Genomic DNA, 18,721 nt, shown 5'->3' on the forward strand with positions numbered 1-18,721 from the left:
GTTACACCCCGGGTGAGTTGATTTAAAATCTCACCGTACAGTGTACAATCAGTCGACACCCTCCGGAGAGCTCAGCGTCGGGAAGTAATTTTTATGGTCTTTCTTCCCTTTCGAGACAACAGAAGGAAAGTCGAACGCGTCACTATCGGTGTCTCGTTTTTGCTACCGTTTTCGCATGGAAATCATTTCCATTGAAGTGACTTTCATCGACGCCGAAAAATCTTTCATCAAACACCAGCCTACGCAAGACACACATACAAAAAGGGGGGAAAACTTTTCGTCGTCCGACGTTTGAGACGAGTTTGTGAATAAATTTAAATTTTCTTCCTCGCGCTGGTTTGCGTGCGTCTATTCTCTGGAGGCATCCATTGGTAGCATCGTCTAAGAAAGCCTGCCTTTCGTTAAAAGAGGAGCTTTTGTACGGAAATAGAAGCCAGAAGAGGTCCTCTTTCGGCGTTTCTTTAAAAGCAATATATATAGGAAAAAAATGCTGTTTTTCGCAGACGAAAAATGAAGACTGATTTGGAGCACACAAGAGTCTTACAACACCCTTTAAAGAATAAAAATGAACCCGTGTTGAGATGAGAAATGTTCTCTGTACGCGCCATTGCTCCAATGCTCGAAAACCCTGTACGACTTTTCGCTGTCATGGACTTGTTCAATTTATGCCTATTGATTCCGAAAAGGGCGAATAGGAATAAACTTTTTTTGATTATTGAATCACGTATCGCAATTGGAAGTGTAATAAATAAGCTACCAGTAAAATCCTCCTGAAACGTAAATGTGTGAAATTGCAAAGACCCCCAGTAAAGTCCTCGTGAAATGTCCCAACATCCGATACCAATTGAAATGTTATTGCTAAGCTAAATCTCCTTTTCCACTACGAGAAGACTCTCTGTACGAGGAATTTTTAGCAATATCAATAAAATAATTTCCATCAACACTCGGACCTGGCTTGCTCCCTTTCACTCGAGCGATCGATTGATTGTTTTAAACTGTCTCGATAAAATTAGAATAACGATTATTTTGAGTATCCCTAGCACACCAGCGAGATGCGCTGCGTGAGTCCAGCGAGATGCGCTGCAACGAATGCATTTTCCCACTTGCATCAGATTGCAGCTGCAGTTTGCCGAAAAAGACCATATGGCTATCGTGCTGATGAAACCCGATGCAACACCCCGATCTGCCGCAACGGCTGCTGTCTTCGTTTGATTGCACTTACAGGCAGGGCCACGAACGATGCAAGTGGACAAGTGTTTATTATTTAGTTTACGATAATCGTTCGTATTTTGCCAGCATTGCCAGCGTTACGTTGCGCTAAAACACGTAACTTCGCGACCGGGATGCATTTCGGATGCATTTTGCGGTGATGGTGCACTCTGCAGCTGGGCCATGACTGCTGGGCAATAAATCGACAGCAGGGGATGGACCACAGCTGAGCTGACTCTTCAACAGCTAGAGCAGCGGTTCCGCGAATGCATCCATGAGAGAGAGAGTGTAGAAAACCCGAGGACACAGGAAATTCCTCTGTTGCTTTAAATGGTTATTGTTATTTGTTTGCGGATTTCATCGGTTGCAAAATGCATCTGAAAACGAGCTGATGCATTCGGGATGCATCCCTTTTTGCAGCAGTTGCAGGTTTACTGGGTAGTCACATTTTTTTAATAGATTTAAATTGGAGCAAACGCAATGTTCCGAACATCCGTTAATTATCAATATTCAAATCAATGAACTGTTGCTTTCTTCCTTTGTATTATGAGTAAACAAAGATTTTATAGTTCTATTAGTAGAAACCATGCCAATTAAGCATCACTAATAAGTAACAGATTTTAAGGTTATTTTATTGAAAGTCCTCCATGTAAAATTTTTCTTTATATTGTATTCTTAAAGACACCTTGACCATTTTATCTTATATAGAAAATGGTAAAGCGTCCAATACATCCCAACGTCCGTCCGGACGTTCCGGTACGGGATTAGTGCTTAAATGACTCGGCATACGGCAATAGGAGCAGCTCGAGTACCATTTGGCGCCGAGCCGGAGAGAAAATCTCATCAAACGTTAACACGATTCCTCCCCCCGAATACCATTCCCAATACCCTAAAATAATGTTAAATCATCATGAAAACTGTCATCGAAACGGCTTCCCAGCTTGGACCTCCTTCAAAGCCAATCAATTCCCGAGTACAGTAATCCTACCAACCGTTCGCTAACAGCACCCGCCGGATGACAGGTTTGGACAATGGGTTAGACAAAAATCTCCAGATAATCCACTCAAAACCGAAACATATCAGCAGCATCCCAATGTTCTCTACGCTGCTTATTGATGTTACGTAAGTGTATATGTGTGTGTGTGTGACTGTGGTTATTAGAACAACGTACCGAAGCGTTAGGCAAAGGCTTGGATAAATCTCATGGCTCCCCAACACGCGATGCTGAAAAAATTGATCCTCAGAAATCGTATTTTAATTAATACACTGCACTGTTGCCTGTGTGTGTGTGTTTCTTCGGTATTGGCTATCTCCTTCAGCATTGAGCTACGCCAGTCAGCTTAAGAGTAGGTTTTAACGTTAAATATTGCCTAGCAGAAGGCCGACCGCGCTAGATGTATTTACAGCTGGGATTATTGAGAAGCAGGAATACGTTAAAGTTCGTACGGGGAGAACCATGTTGTCGCTTTCGTCGCGGTGTCAGTTATGGTAAACAAGCGAAACCAATTCAAGCACATGAGTGTGGAGAACGTGCAAAAGAAAGGCCAAAACCCGATCCTCAATATCGTGGTAAAGGTTTTTTTTTACGTTATACATTTCTGAACACTTTAAGAACGGAATAAATGTGTCTATTTTTGTGTAAAACGTAACCTTCAACCAGTTTGTAGACTACATTTTCTGACTCCCTCTGTGGGCGAACGGGAATGCATCGCAAAAGCTAGAGTCATCGAATCGTGAACGAATCAACTGGACCCTTCCCATTCGTCACGACACCCCGGCCACAGAGAGTGGGTGCATCGACACACAATTAATCGTAAATCCACCGTGAAGCAGAACCAGGATGTTTTCGTCATAGATTTCGGTTGATTTCCTCGTACCTTGTTTCGTCACCGTGTCCCATCCCAGCTTGGCTGTCTCTTGCTGTCGATTGGAAACGCTCTGCCGAGCGATTGACGGGCAGGTATTTCCAGGATTAAGGTACACTTCCGGTGATGGGTTAATTAAGAACTGAAGGTTAATACCCAACGTCAGGAAACAATCGGCTAACTCATCGTCTTTATATGTCCTACAAACTTCAGATCACTAAGCAGCATAAGAGTTTCTAAACTTTATAACATGCACATAGAAAGGTTTTTTTCCCCATGCAGATATTCGCTTGATATGAGCTCCACGCGCCCAACAGCACAAAAAAACGAAACCACAAAATTACATCCTTCTGGTTGGCAAATGACCATTTCACACTATGCTCATCCACTTCACTACTCCCGTGAAGCAGCAGCTGGTACAACAGAATATAGTGATACATCAGAATACCCGGCACTCAGAAAACCACCGGAATCGTATTAAAATCAATGAACAAAAATGATTTACTAACAAAACTTCGACTTCAATATCGTTTCAGGGCCAGCGATTTTTTTTTGTTGCTATCTGCGCACCTGGTTGCTTTGGACAGGGTTCTGTTATTGCTTCTGAGGCCCAGAGCAAAGAAGTGTATGCAAAAAACACACACACACAACCACACATCTGGATGTCTCAGCCACAGGTGTGGAGGGTGAAATGGTGAACCATCGGACAACACAGGACACCGATTCGATTGGATTCGGTCGACCGCCGTTCCCGGGTATGCCGTGCTGCCGAGATTCCCACTGTGTCGAACCGAACCGCATGCAACCTGAACCAGAGGGCTGGAAAACAGCCGTTTGCTCAAAGACCGTATAACCGTACGCAAGCGTCGCACAGGGCGGCTGTGGTTTTCCATCGAGCTTGTGGTTAAATCTTCATCATCATCATGATCATCATCATTGAATGCGTCCTGCGGTGTGGTCCTCCGGGGCAGCACCAGCAAATGGGAATCTTTTTCTAGACACACGGTTGCCTGCCTCACCCATTGGGTTATTTATTTCCATCTCACACTCGTTTTCCTTTCGGAAGGAAAAACACGTACCTGGTGCGACTCTGTAAGCAAAACCAAAACAAAGCATAACCCTTCAGCGATCGATACCGCCGTTAAAAATGGGAAATGCATTAAAATTCGTACAAAGTGGACTCGTGGTTGCGGACGCCAATTCCGTGCAGCCCCGCGAAGCACGGTGTGAAACGGTGTGATCAATTTATCCGAGGAATAATTTGCTTTTTCTTTATTAAAATGTGCGGTTTTTCAAGTACTTTCTGGGATATTGAAGTTACCTCCGAATTAAAAAAAGGAGTAACGAGCAAATGGACATGTGCAATCAGCATCTCTAAAGTGCTACAGATCATTCAATTTAAGCTTTACAGTAATCGATGACTCTTGAGGGACGATTGGGGTCTGCAATAGGTTAGAACGTTGGGCAAGAGACCGATTTTTTTTGTAGCTCAGTCTAACGGTGAACAATGCTGTGGATACTTCCAGACACTCGCCTCGCAAATACGACGATCGGTGACACCAGCGTGTTGGTAGCGAGGGCTGGTGTGTCGCCGGACCTGGCTGAGTGCTTTTCTGGGTCTAGATCATCAATATTCATTTTCGCAAAGCCTGCTCCGATGCTAAAACAGAATTTCTCTTCATCATACTGTTAGCATTCGTTAAAAGAAAACTGACAACCTAGCCCCACCAGTACGAGTGGATCTATCCTGGGGACGGATACAACAGTACGTACACTGGTGTACGCTCTAACTCTAAGCCAGACAAGTTTGATTTATGAACTCGCACGAAACCCGGCCGTCGACATTTACGCCGATTGAATATAAGAATATTTACGTCGTTCCAGTACTGCGCACACGGAAGTGAGCCTAAAGCAGAAGGAGAAAAAAAACTCCTCCTGAAAGACATTCGGTCGATTTTGGTGATGTATGTTTTTGCCAAAGCAACAACACCGGAAGAACTTCCCACAGCCATCGACGTGTCTTCCAAGAAAGCGCAGTCATCTGTCGGAATCCCGTCGGACTACCGAGCACGGGATCACACTCGACAGTAGATTAATGGAAGTGGCATGCAAAACCGAGCAGGAAAACATCACAGTCATCCTAATCACTTTAATCGTACGCCTTGCCGTCCCTTCCTCCAATACCAGCCGGAGGAGTATGGGGTCTTTGGACAAATTTCACGTCAATCGCCGTGACGCATCACACGCACCTTAATTCTCTGAGCTGATGCGTTACGTGGGGAAACCAAAGAAGAAGAAAAACAGATCGTCTCCGATGCATCGGTTTACGGGTGGAAAGAGTAGTTGAGGATAGTTCCATCCATCAATCGTTCTTTTGACGCACGTTTTATTACTTTTAGTTTACAAACTGTAACTGACCGTTGGGAAGCAACTTCCTTAATGGACAGGTTACAGTTGGTAACGGAGCAAAGCACAAATGATTGTTGGGCTATGCTTCGAGTCCCTCAAAAGTAGGTAAAATAATTTTAAACAATACACAGATCAGCAGATTGGAGTAGGTCAATTGGAGAAGAGCATTGGAACATAGGAACGCAATATTGGAAACAGGAATCTCCCAGTAAACAGTAACTACAAATTAGTTTGACAAATAGTGTGATGCTAAAAAAATGTTGCACTTTACGTGTAGCCATTAGCCAAACAGACAAAATACTGTAACTAGCGGAGCGACTCGCTCTGAGGAAACGTTGCAGGCATTGGAGAAAAAAAGATGAAATATACATTTGACTGTGAATATCCATCAGGCGCGGGCAGGGCACCATTTCTCGCATGCAGACCATCAAACAGACCATGATAAATGTTCCAATCTGTCTACACCCTCGCACAAAGTGTTTCCTTCGCTCGTTTCGCCCATCAGTGAACATGCAACGGACCGTAAATGTCCTGCTGCATCATCGCGCGTCGAACTTGCCTCACCCTGGGGCGAGAGTGAAACCGTACCTTACCCTAGCCATCAACAGGGAAATATAAAAACGAACTATTACAGCAAAGTCCTAGGGAATCGATCGGTACACACACACACACACACACTGTCCAAAAACAGCACAACAAAAAAGGCCAACACAAAAACCTATCAGAAAAACGGAAAAATAGAAGGGAAAATAAGCGTCCATTCGTTATGGTTCGTGTATGGATGTGGAATGCAATTCTCGACGGAAATGATGCCTCTGCTGATGCAAAACAGCGATCGAACATTGAACGGGGAAGAAACAGTGGGCAGGTTCAGGCGCCGCTGGGTGGCTGGCAGCCAAACCTTCATTCGTCTGGTCTAACTCGTACCGCTGCTCGGCATCGGAAGAAACGAACAAGGATAAAAAAAAACGGGCGGGAAATAGCCGCCATTTAGATACGGCCGAAGGTCGAAATCTAGCGGAATGGCGTGAAAGTTAGCACCTGGTGTGGCCATAAGCGGTACAATTATTCAAATTTCTATACCCACACCAGCGCCTAGCCGCGCTTCGAACGAATGCATCGTTGACCGGCCCTCCGGCGGGTCAAAGAGCAAAGGTTTAATATGTTTTGTCATCGTGAAGCACTCAAACAAAAAAAAAAAACACCCCTACGAAAGACTTCCAGATATTGAAGTCATCGAGAGGCCCAGCCCGTTTGTTAAACTATTGGGCCAATTAAATTCTACCTTACGTTAGAGTGGTCCTTGATAGGTTATAGCGCATCAATAACCACCGTACAAAACTAGTTCAACATAAGGCTTTGAAGTATTGTAATATTTTTCAAATCTAGCTCACCAACAAATAAAATCTTATTGTGCTCGGCTAAAGAGCGGCGGTTAAATTTGCATTAAGACCTGTACGTACCTTCGCCATTGGTTGCGGTTTGTAGCTCGAATGCGGATCTGCCGGTGGCTGCACCTAACGATGGCCATATGCTCCGATGATGATGGGCAGCAGCAAGTGCAGGATGTTGCGGCTGCAGCGGATAATGGTGGTGCGACGGCAGACCCGTGTACGGGTGGTGGGCAAGCTGGTGTTGCTGTTGGGTCGTGTGCGACTGCTGCTGTTGCAGTGCGGACGACGACGACGACGACGACAGGGACGACGAAGACGACGACGACGTTGATGAACCAACACCAGGGCCCATTAAACGACCATTAGCAGTAGAGCCCAACATGCCTCTGCAAGGCACACTGAAATCGAAAGAGAGAAATACTTCATCAGAACTGGTTGCCGAATAAATGAAAACCCGAAATCATTAAAGCGCTTAATATCTCTCATCTGCACACTAGCTACAATCCAGTTGTTAGTACTACACATTCTTCAACCACTACACAGAATCATCCCGCAATCTTTGAAAGGAACGGGTTTAAGTGCAAAGTTATTATATCGTGAAAGTCGTTATGGCGATGTTGGAAAAATTATATGTATAACCCTCACAAAACGCCAAAGTCTCTGGCCCCGGAGAAGAGTGAGTGCACTGTTTTAGTCAACATTTTGTCGACTCTTTCTAACGCTGGGTGCAAATATTTGAAGTTATACTTTAGCCTAGCTTGCTGGTGGTCCAAGATAGGAAACGATGGGATTCTTTTCTTGACAAAGAAATTTATGTCTTCGCAAGCAGCAGCCTCCCAGGAAGAAAGGTGCTGGGAGGCGTAAAGTTTTTCTTGCACGCGTGAACGTGAGTTTATCACAAATTTTTCCATTTGCCCACCCCGAGCCGAGCTGGTTCAAGGGTGTGAGACCGAAGAAACACGAGCATACTATTGCCTGCTTAATTCTTTGGTGAGGTGGCATTTAAAAGGGTTGAGAAAATGGGAGGAAAGACGGCTCGGGGGCAGACACAGGCGAAGCACGTTCATTATGTTTTAGTATGATGAATATTGCACATGATAACGATCGCTTAAGAAAATGTATTCAAACACTTTCTCGTCCGACTAGGACATTTTAGGCAAGTTCTAGTGGTAGCAGTTGAAGTTTTTGGCTTTCTCCAATTCTTTTTATCCATTTTCGGGTCATTCGAATAAAGGGAATATGACGTCGCGTTTACCTTCGCAACAAGCTCAACTTTAAGTGAAAAAGAAAACTGTTCCTTCCAGCAACGTGCCCGACGCTCCAAGCGGACCACCGGACACTGTCCTGGGGGCCGGTTTTAACATTTAATTAAAATAATGGATCGCTTAACGAGCGGAACCAACGGACGGTAATGGAAAGCAAGGGAAGACACAAGGTAAGGGAAGCGATGAAATGTGCCAGCGGAACAAAGACGATATTCCTGGGGACAGTTTGGTTTGACCGACGTGTGCTGATGGTGGGCTGAGCTACCGAAAGCTATTTCACTAAGGAAGCACCACTTACAGTAATGTGAAAAGCGATTGAACGAAGGAGCTGATAAATATCAACTGAACGCAGTGCGTTACAGTGGGAAACACTTTCATATTGCATTAAAAGGAGTTGTGAAAAGGGGTGGGGGGGGGGGACAGCAAAAAAAACTCATTTACTAAGTGAAATGTAATACACATCATAAGGACAGGCGGCATACGTTTTCGCAGAGGATAAAACATAACCTCCAAAATTCATTATTTTGATTATTTAGCTAACCGACAAACACATGGTTTGTTTGACTAACCACATTGAATCCGTCTCTGTGCTGGACATATTTATCTTTACAATCGCTAAATGGAGAAAAATCGAAGGGAGAACGCAACGGTTCCTCATTGTCTGCCGATGATGTCTGTATTGGAAAGGTTCTGCCAGCAACTTCACTAGAAACCATATTTCTGGATATGGTGCACACCCCCCGTCGTGATGCTGCATCTGACGCTTACTTCCGTGTAAAGTCTTCAAAAAAAAGGCCATTGAAACCTACACATCCATAATCAATCGACGGAGAAGTAGATACGAGAGAAAAAAACACTTCGTTCCTGAGCAAATGATTGACAAAAGGAGGCGAAAAAAAAATTGTTTCTGCCAACCACAAAGATAGCAGTTCTAGAAACAATTCAAAAAGGAAAACGACTGAACAATGAAGGACACAAGCAACAGCAACAACAAAAAAAAAAAAAAACGGCAACGAAACCACCATCATTATCTGGAACCTGCTTCTTCTTTGCGTCCGCCCAGATTGCTATGCTCACGCTGAACCGACGGTTTTGTTGGTTAACCTCCATTTCTGACGCTCGTTATCCGGCTTCTCACGCTGACTGAACTGTCAGCAGCGAACCGAACACTTTCATTGAACTCTTTCTTCGGACACCGAAATCTGTGATTGAAACCCATTGCTGGGGAAACGGGGATGGGGTAGGGAAAGAAAATTGATTGCAAAAACAGCTGGATGCAACGACAATTACGCTCCGGCCAGGAGACTACCTACAACCAATGCCAGTGGAAATGACATAATTCGATCATTAACGTTCCAGCTGGATTCAACGCTGTCGAAGGAGTTGGGCAGCGTAGCGCCGCGCCAACAGGTCTGTCGGAACAGTAAGTTATAATTCAGAAACAGACATACGGGTTTCTTTTCGGTGTATGCATGCAAGGAAGCAATACTTCTTCCCCCATCAATATAGCTTCAAATTAATACTAAACTCGGTACAACTAGTCTTGGTGCCTACCTGGAGGTCTCTCCGGAGGCAGAATATCCCGGCACAAAGTTGTTTTTGAAGCACGTATAAACACGTGTGCTCCAGTTCCCACAATCAATCATTATTTGCTTTAATAATCGAACACTGTCTAAGACATACCGAATGGGCCCTCGGAAAACCCCGGAGGTTTTCACTCGACAAGTTTCTTCTTTCTTAGCCGACTGCGGCTCGTGTTTTTAATCACCACCTCAGCCAACCACAAAGAAAGCCCCGACAGAAAGTCAAACAAACTGTTGCAAGCAATTTCCTGCCAAGCATCTCCTGCAACCCTGATGCCCGAGAGCGTTCGACGGGGCGAGTTGGAGGTTGAGGTTCGTTAGTGAAACGTCGTGCAAATCGTCGTGCTTCGCCAAGGGTTTTCCAACCATCTGTGCACGGGCAGACCCCCCTTCCCAAACGGGCCGCAGACATGGGGCGCTGGCTTTCTGGTTGAGGTTAGGGGATTATAATGAAAATTCAAAGAAAAGTTCCACCCACTCACGCATTATGCTGACAGGAAAAGCCCCTACCGCCACCATCGTCACACCTTTTTTTGTTGTTGTTGTTGTGTCCTGCAGCCAGGACAAGACAGGTTTAATTGGAGCTCGGGGAAGAAAACAATCCAGTTCTCTCCACCTACGAGCTCGGTTCCACTCAGGTTTGGGGCGGAAAATGTTTTGTGGCCCTCACAGCGTACAGCATTGCTTTCCCAATTCCATCCCTTTCATTCGAGCGTTGGCGGTGGCCGGTCAAGTGGGACGGCGAGATAAGCTCATCAACGTCGTGGGTGTGCGGGCGTACAGCCCACAGTCTGTTGCGATGTTTGCGAATTATCTGCAATCATCATCATCATCATCTGGCGCTGCTGCAGCAAAGCAAAACCCGGGGCATAGAAGGAAAGCAAAACATTGCCTCGGGATGCACACGCGGTGCGAGATGCAATCGCGATGTTTCGGCCTTTTCCAAGCCGGCCAACCGAGAGCAGACAGACTCTGCGCTAGGATCAGGAGATGGAAATCCTGTGTCCACAAAAAGGTTAAAAACAATGGATGCATTTTTTTATTGTTTTACCCTTACACGGTTGAAGATTAAGCGTATTTCGTTAAAGGTGCATCTCGTATGCATCGCTTGTCTCAATGAAACAAAAACAAAAAAGACTCGGAGGGTTGGTTGGATTTTTGATAATCTTGAAACACAAAGGAGCGTGACAGTTAATTGTTACGAGTGAAGATTTCGACTGATAGCGAAATGGTATGTAAGAGGGCTTGCTCTAATATAATGTAGCTAGGTTAAATTTATGGTTAACATAAATTTATCTATCCTCGGCGAAAGCACGATACGATGAGAGCTAATTTAATTAGTACATTAAACACACTCTGATACACCAATCGGCCACTAGCCGTGTTCGCTATTGGAAAAGCCACACAGTCTAATCTCAAGACTGATGGTAAAAATTTGCGGCTTGCAGGCCAATATGGCTCAGTACAGGGGATACTCCGACTTCGGTTAGAAAAACCCACCCACCATAGAACTTTTAACCATCCTCGCTACCTACAGACGCTATTGACTGCAGAAAATCGTGACTAAACCTCATTTCCCTGCTCTTTTTTTTTGTGCTCCACTCCCTAGAACAACGATTCACCCTTTCGAAGTTGGGGTTTCCGTCCAACAGAGAGAGAGAGAGAGAGAGAGTGGGACAGCGGACCATTAAAATCGCTTTCCTTTCCCTGGGGGCCGTTATCTTTTTTTGCATAATGGTTAGCACTGAAATTTATGTTTGCTTTCTTTTCCAGTGGGTGCACAATTTTCGTACCAAGTACCGCCACCACTAGAGGGTGTAGGGTGTTTAGAGGAGCGGGCACTGGCAGTGGTCTGCAGAAAAAGGGGAGAAAAAACAAAAGCTCCCTGCTTTGTACCTTCAAAAAAAACCCCTGAGCTGTGCTCGCCGTACCACAGCGAGTGCCCTTTTCACTCTTTATTGTTGTTTTTGTTGCTGCTGTTATATGTTGGAACCACCAGAACACACCCGGGACCGTGACCGCAGCGCGGATGAAATGCAAATTCCGAAAATCCCACCTCCACAGTGTGGGCGGAGGTGGCATCTCTTCGACACAGGATGGGTTTCCCCGTGCGCCGGAGGTTTCCAAGGGAAAGAGCAAAAATGGTCGGAACTTCAAACAGGTCTGCATTCGCAACTTTCAACCACAAACCTTTGAACTTAGAGCTTTAGTAGCAGAAAACAAAAAAAAAGAAACTTTTGAAGAAGTTTGTCAAGGTGCAGTACCGATTCAACGATTTGCCAAGATATAAATCATGTTGAGCAGTATGAGTGTTCTGATCACAATCATACTTGATCATCAGTACCGATAATACAACTGAACCTTGACCACTTAAACAATTCCAACGAACTCCAATGTGGGTGGAAAAGTGTAACAAACCAAAACCCCGTGCGCTAATGGAAGCGGTGTTTATCGCTTCAATAACCAATAGATACACAGCTCATTGTAGTACACAATCGTCGGCATGCAACATTTTGCCTGCGCTTCTGCGCTAATTGCATTCAATGGTATCTTATTAGCCACAATAAGAACAACAAACGCTATCCTCATCATCATCATCATCATCATCGGCTTATGCTTCTACATAGTTGCGCTTCATTCATTCGCAGTTGAAACGCAAATAGTGAACGTTTTCCAATAATCACGCAATGTGCAAAACAGTGCTCTAATGCGCTTGAAGTACTTCCCATTATATTTATTCATTAGTTTGCTCTAGCTGCCATCCCACCACTCGGTCTGTAAAGTTGCTGGTGGCACGGTGTGGATGTGTGTTGGTGGATTGGCATTAATTAGCATCATAGCATTACACCATTTGTTGCCCATGTCAATGTATGTTATTAGCTGTCTTTGATTCTCGGGAAAGGATTCCGGTGCCATTTTGTAGCGATAATGTACCAAACGATCAATTATAGTGAAATCTATGAATTTAAAACATCGGTATATCGCTTAATTGAGGCATTATTTTATTGTGGAATTATTATTTCAATTACTCACGAAATCAGACAATTTATTTTGAAAATAAAGAAAACAAAGGGTTACTTCCAAATCTCCTGAAGAGATTTCTGTTCTATAGATCTGTGTTTTGTGTATTGCTAAATCCCCATGATATTGCAAAACAATCACCTATTTTATTATAGCATAAACACAAGCAAGTACTAGCGCTTGCAAAAGTTCAGCCTTTTTCATGTCCAACTCCAAGAATCACACCAGAGTACACATAACCTCATCAGAACCTAGCATTCTCATTTCCTAGCGCATCAAAAAGCAATAACCTCGCTTGGTACAAGTACTCCTCATACATTGAATGTTCTATCATCACTATCCTACAGGAGAATGACTTCTTTTCGGTACTTCTCCTTACCAATAATCGAAGCCCTCATTGGGAAAGATCAATGCAACGGAGGTAATTGTGCGTCAGCAGAAAATTCAAACGCAACCACAGAACATGGCACCCAGGCGAACATGTCCGAGGGACAACGGCTTGTCACATACGACGACGGTGCGTCATCATCCGTCCCATCATCGTCCTTCCCTTGCACTATTCTGGCAACTACTTCCGCCCTGCTAACAGAGTACACGGCATCCTAGCACGGCGCTGTCACATGGTTTCTACCATCGCCACAAGAACATGGCACTGTCTCGAGGCCGAAATGTCCTTATTTTCGTCGTCGACAACCGTACCACGTCTCGTCTACTCTAAGCCACCTTCGAGTGAGCGTCATTCTTTCCTAATGCTTCGCCCTTTATCGCCCGCCGGGGTAACACATAATGTTCCAAACATAATGGCATGCTGATGATGATGGGGAGTGGGGGGGAGGGGGCTATCTTGACGCTTCCGGTGCTGGTCGTTTGCGTTCTTTGCTTTACAAGTACCTTCAAGTAATCAGTCCCGCGGGAAACTTGCTGCGCCACTTGAAGATGACTGGTAGGAAATTTGGTAGAAGGAAGCGAGCAAGCAAAAAACTGATTCTACTCCAAAATGTTCACCACGCGCTGTCGTCCGTCATTTAGCGTGCTGTGTGTCGAAGTGTGCTGTACTGATGTTTCGTTTACCAGTTTTGTTTTTTGTGTATGCTTTTTGCTATTTAAGGTATCACCTTTTTTGTTGGAGTTTTTTTGGCGGGACACGTATGTGAAACGCTTAGACGCTTGTGGTTATGTTGACCGGTAATGGATGCATTTTCCCCAAACGTGCATCGGATGTACACAAGGAGTAAATGATGCACAGGAGCATCGTTTGGACAAGAGCATTTTGAGTAAGCAGTCAGAAGATGTCGTCCAAGTCATAATCGGATGTTTGCCGAAGGAAGAGAGCGATGATACATTCTTGCCAAATAACCAACTTTAAAGAATTTCGCGAAAAGAGATGAGACTTACTCTATATCTCGGTATCTCTGGATACTATTTGGACTTCCCAGACGGTTGCCATAAAGTCCTTTAATATATCAACTTCACTTAAAATCTTTCAACTCATCGTTACTATGTACATTGTATCCTGACTCTTTAGGCTATTTTTACGCCTACATTTGATCGTTTCTATCCGCTCAGAACTAAATGGCACGGAAGGCTTAAAGGCACAAAATTAGACCAACACCAAAAGTCTCGTCATACTCTACACACCCTTCAGGTGTGTTTTTAAATTTGTTTTTTCACTCCCATCCGTTGTCACTGTCCTTCATGTTTGTTCCCATTTTCATCATCCGTAGTGCACGTGGCCTCCGTACCGGACGGTATGGAATTGAAATATGAATTATTTATTTACGCCTGGCAAAAAGCCAGCCAGCCAGCTTCATAGGCTCTCTCCAGTGCATACGAATCGGCTTGCACATAAATGCAACCGGGCAGCATAAAACGCGTGCCTGATGGTGTGTGTGTGTGTGTGTGTGTGTGTACCTCGGCGAAGCAAACATATGGCCGAGTGGAAAAGCTTTTTTTTCGTACGTTTATGCCACAGCAACATGAAATGAAAACTTGCATGTATTAGGAGTGAAACAAAATAGTTCAAAAAAGTGCATCTCACTGCATCTAGGCCGTGTTTAAAGCTTTTCAGCCAAAATCAACAACCATTTCGCTGCTGCTGCTGTCCGGCAAATGTGACTGTCGCCCTAGAGATTGAGCGTTTTATTTATGCATTTGTTTGTCTGAATGGTTTGAATGTTCCGATTTGTAGTGCTCGTTGCACATTTGCCACGTGACGCAATGTCAATTGTTGCAGCCGAATTGATGGCTTCAATTGTTATGGTAAACGCTAGTGTGTGTGTGTGAGTGTGTCTATTTTCAATGGAGACTAAATAATCCTGTTCGTGAATTCCATAAAATGAATTAAATATTCGATGAATGTTCATTTGATTGATTTTTGGAGCAAATAAAATTTGCTAGCGTGTTCTTGTCTAAGTTAAACAGAGCTAGTTCCAACACACCAATAAATCAAATATTGGCATTTGTTTGTACGATTTGCATCTGCTTAATTACAGATGATACATCGGCGGATCAAGAATTCGCTTGATTAATAGATGCAGGAGATATGTTGCACTTATCTAGAATTTGAGCCAATAGACAAACTAAATAATTTATTAAAATTTCAAAAGTTCCCTATTATTGGAGGCAAAGTTATTTTCTTCAGGATTGAAGTTGGTTGAAGTCAATAATATAATATAATCTGGAAATTAAAGAAACCATATCTGAAACAAGGTTATGCTTGAATGTATCATTAGACTGCACTAAACTTAACCTAAATTTGCTAATGATTAATATACAGAAGAATAGGAAGAGAATTAGTTCACATAAAAAACAAAACCCCACCACAAACACCACGGCAAATCAAACAAACAAAGCACTACAAGTCTGTTCAGTAGAGTTCCAGAAAGGAGGGAAGAGTTATAGGTAGAGCGAAACGTAAATAAAATGCTTACCAGCATTTACATAGCTAGAACACAAGGATTTATCCGCGTACGCGTGAAATATCTGTGAAAACATGTGGAAAGAAAAACATTGTGGGATGTTAAATAAAAACGAAACACAACAAAAAAAGAAGCAGATACAAAGGGAGACAAAAACATATAGAACTTATAAAAAAAAAAACATACAAGAGGACATTGAAGTACAGGAACCGAAAAAAGTGTACAGTCATCATAGACACACGCACTCAAACGAACACTACCTAAAATTTTCGTATTTACACAGGTAGACGATAGGTTTAATTTGAATTCCTTATACGCCTTTTTTTCTCGCTCTCCCGCTCCTCCTTATCAACTATTTACACGCCCGTACCAACCCTACAATTTGTATCCACTTGTCATCGTCAAAAGCGAATTTGTCCTCAAATTATATCCCTTATTTCTAATGCCTTTTTGTTTCCTTTGCCGAAGGCTAGCGAGCCGTTCGAAACGGCAAAAGCATTGTGTCATCTACCAGCGCACCAGAAAACTGTCCATTCATCGAAGGTACAAAACGATGCGAGAGACAAAAACTTGATGTCTCATCAGACGCCAAAACACGCAAGAAACGTCACGGAAAAGTCTGTAGGTGTGTGTGTGTGTGCATATATTGCTTTTTTATAGGTAGCAACAGAGCCACCCTTATAAGCCTTTTCCATACAGCTGACTGCAAAAAAACAGCACGATCAGTGTGATGGCCAACTGCATCAAAAGGAGGAAGTTTTAATAGACCCGAGCGGCGGAATAGCGGAACGCTTAACTTACTTGATGGTTCATCATTAGACGATTTATCATCGGGCATATCATGCGTGCGTGTGTGAATGAAAGTACAGTCCCCCCCTTTAAGATGCAGACATGTTGATAAAGGCTAAAGCGAAAATAAAGGATACAAACACACTCTCCATTACCTCAAAACGATCACATCATTTAATCCTCATATTTACCGCGTTGCTACTGCTGCTGCTGCTGCCAATTGGCAGGCAAACACCACACCACCAGGAACCCAGCCAGGACTTCGAGCCTACAGTCTCGAGCGGCAGTAGCAACAACACAACGATGTGTAAATGGGAATGGAAATTATTTTCCACTCGCGCATCCCCATCGTCTCCGAAATCCTTACCCTATGGACGTTCGCTTTGGTATCCAATATTTCCTCCGGATACGGTTTGCAGAGCTCCATTTGCAGTGAGGCATGGGCCGGTGTGATAACACTTTACAACCGACGGCGTAGCATCAACACAATTCGCTCGCAATCAACACAATCGACATCAAAAACAAATAAAATTGAGATCGAAAAAGTTTCCGGTCCAAAGAGGTAACACCAGGCCGTATGTTGTGGGAGATGGCAGAGGGGACCATCGTATTTGAAACCGTTTGCGAGAGAAAAGGACACACGAAAAATCACCCACGCCAACATCATGTTTGTCTGCTTCTTGTTTTTTTTTTCGTTGTTGTCCTGTGTGAACTCTTCTTCCGTTATCATCGAACCCGGATATCCTGACGAGTCCTGTGAAGCGGGGTTCGGGTTTCGATTGCTGTCACAAATCGGACGTTCTCGCGCTGCTGCCTCGACGACAGGTTTGCGTTCAAACAACAGGTGTCATCGCTGGGCGGGAAGAGTGTTCACAGCAAATACTATCAATGCAGCAGGACGATGCAGGAATGATGAAAAATTCAACCGTTTCAAGCATTGGCCGGATATCGAGACCGGAAGGAATCGTCAGAATCAACAGCAACATCAAACGAGATATTGGATGTGTTTGTGATAATTTTCTAGAAGACGATGCTGTTTAGAAAAAAAAGGGTTCATCAATCAATTTTTTGGGACAAAATTTGTATGTAAATTTGTTATCCTTAGAATACCCGTAACATAGAAGAACTGTTCAAGTAATACAGAAAAAAAGGGATTCAAGAGTTGCTATCTCCGGAAGAACAATCTAAGAGCGCAGCTACACACACGACATGACATAAATGAGGACAGAGAATCAGTGTGTCCTGTGCACCGGGAACCCCAGGCAAGGAGGGAGAGAATCGGTTCTTGTTGTTTTATTGCTATCGACAGAAGTTGAATCCACACAGCATGATAAGATCGACCCTTCATTTTCCATATGGCAGCCGCTGCCGCTTCTAACGAGCGTTCGCCAAAAAGGACGCATAAATGGACGAGACAGCACAAAAAAAAAGACCCCGGAGAAGTTTTCCCAAGAAAACAAACAGCCCGGTAGTGGCGAGGGACATGAAGCAACCACACATCGTTGGTTCATATTTGCAAAAATATTTGTACCAACCCATGGTGGGATATAATGATCTCAAAAGTATCACAAATTAATGGCTGTCAGTGCCAGCCGTGCCAGCCAGCCGCCTACAAGAACACCAGAGTCCGGTGCAGGATCGAAACAGCATTATGGAGGGCGCCGTATGTACTGTGAGAGTTGTGGCACGATTACGGGGATTTGGAATGGACGGGACTACCGTGATGTACAAACATTTGCCCATATTTATAGTCCCTTTTGCTTGCACGCCCGACTTACTCGCCTAATAAGGGAGCGCAACATAATGGCTCGAAGGGAGCAAAAAAAAAAGTAGATCAGGATATGGTAAACACAAAAACACATCTTTCTCTCCCCGAAGAGACTCCGGTTCTACACGTTGTGTTACCCACAGTGCAGGATTACGGGGTTCCTGTTATCTTCCTTCTGATACCAAGAGCTAGCTGATTTGCTGAGCATTCCGAGTTCAATCTGCACCATCACGGCCGGCCATATCATAAAGAACGAGATTATGTTGGACATGATCGTGCCTGTGAGCGAATGTGTGATTCCATGGTTCGGGAATGTGCCGGCCTCCTTCAGTAATAATAGCACCGGCAGACCACGGTAACTGTTACAAATGGCCTATTACCGGGTATGTGACTTTATCCGGCGTTCTTACATCGCCGAACCGTTTCGGACGATGCATCAAGCAAGCACCGAGGGTTTAGGAAACATGAATGGGAGGCGGAAGTAGATGGCAGCACTAGGA

At 44.1% G+C, this 18,721-nt stretch overlaps 1 protein-coding gene across 7 annotated transcripts in view; it reads right to left on the minus strand.

The window, feature by feature from the left end:
• LOC118504626 (protein winged eye) overlaps positions 1–18,721 on the minus strand; it is a 263,745-nt gene that overhangs the window by 54,447 nt on the left and 190,577 nt on the right. For 6 of the 7 annotated variants that reach the window (XM_036039334.1, XM_036039337.1, XM_036039336.1 and 3 more), the window contains 2 exons: positions 15,677–15,728; positions 6,947–7,275 (listed from right to left, as the gene is read on the minus strand). In XM_036039334.1, the coding sequence (XP_035895227.1) occupies positions 6,947–7,259 (313 nt within the window). In that variant the 5' untranslated portion in view covers positions 7,260–7,275; positions 15,677–15,728. The remainder of the gene's footprint in view (positions 1–6,946; positions 7,276–15,676; positions 15,729–18,721) is intronic. The other variant, XM_036039333.1, reaches the window with a different exon arrangement.

This window comes from Anopheles stephensi, chromosome 2, assembly GCF_013141755.1.
Source record: "Anopheles stephensi strain Indian chromosome 2, UCI_ANSTEP_V1.0, whole genome shotgun sequence".
In the NCBI taxonomy this organism is placed as follows: Eukaryota; Metazoa; Arthropoda; class Insecta; order Diptera; family Culicidae; genus Anopheles; species Anopheles stephensi.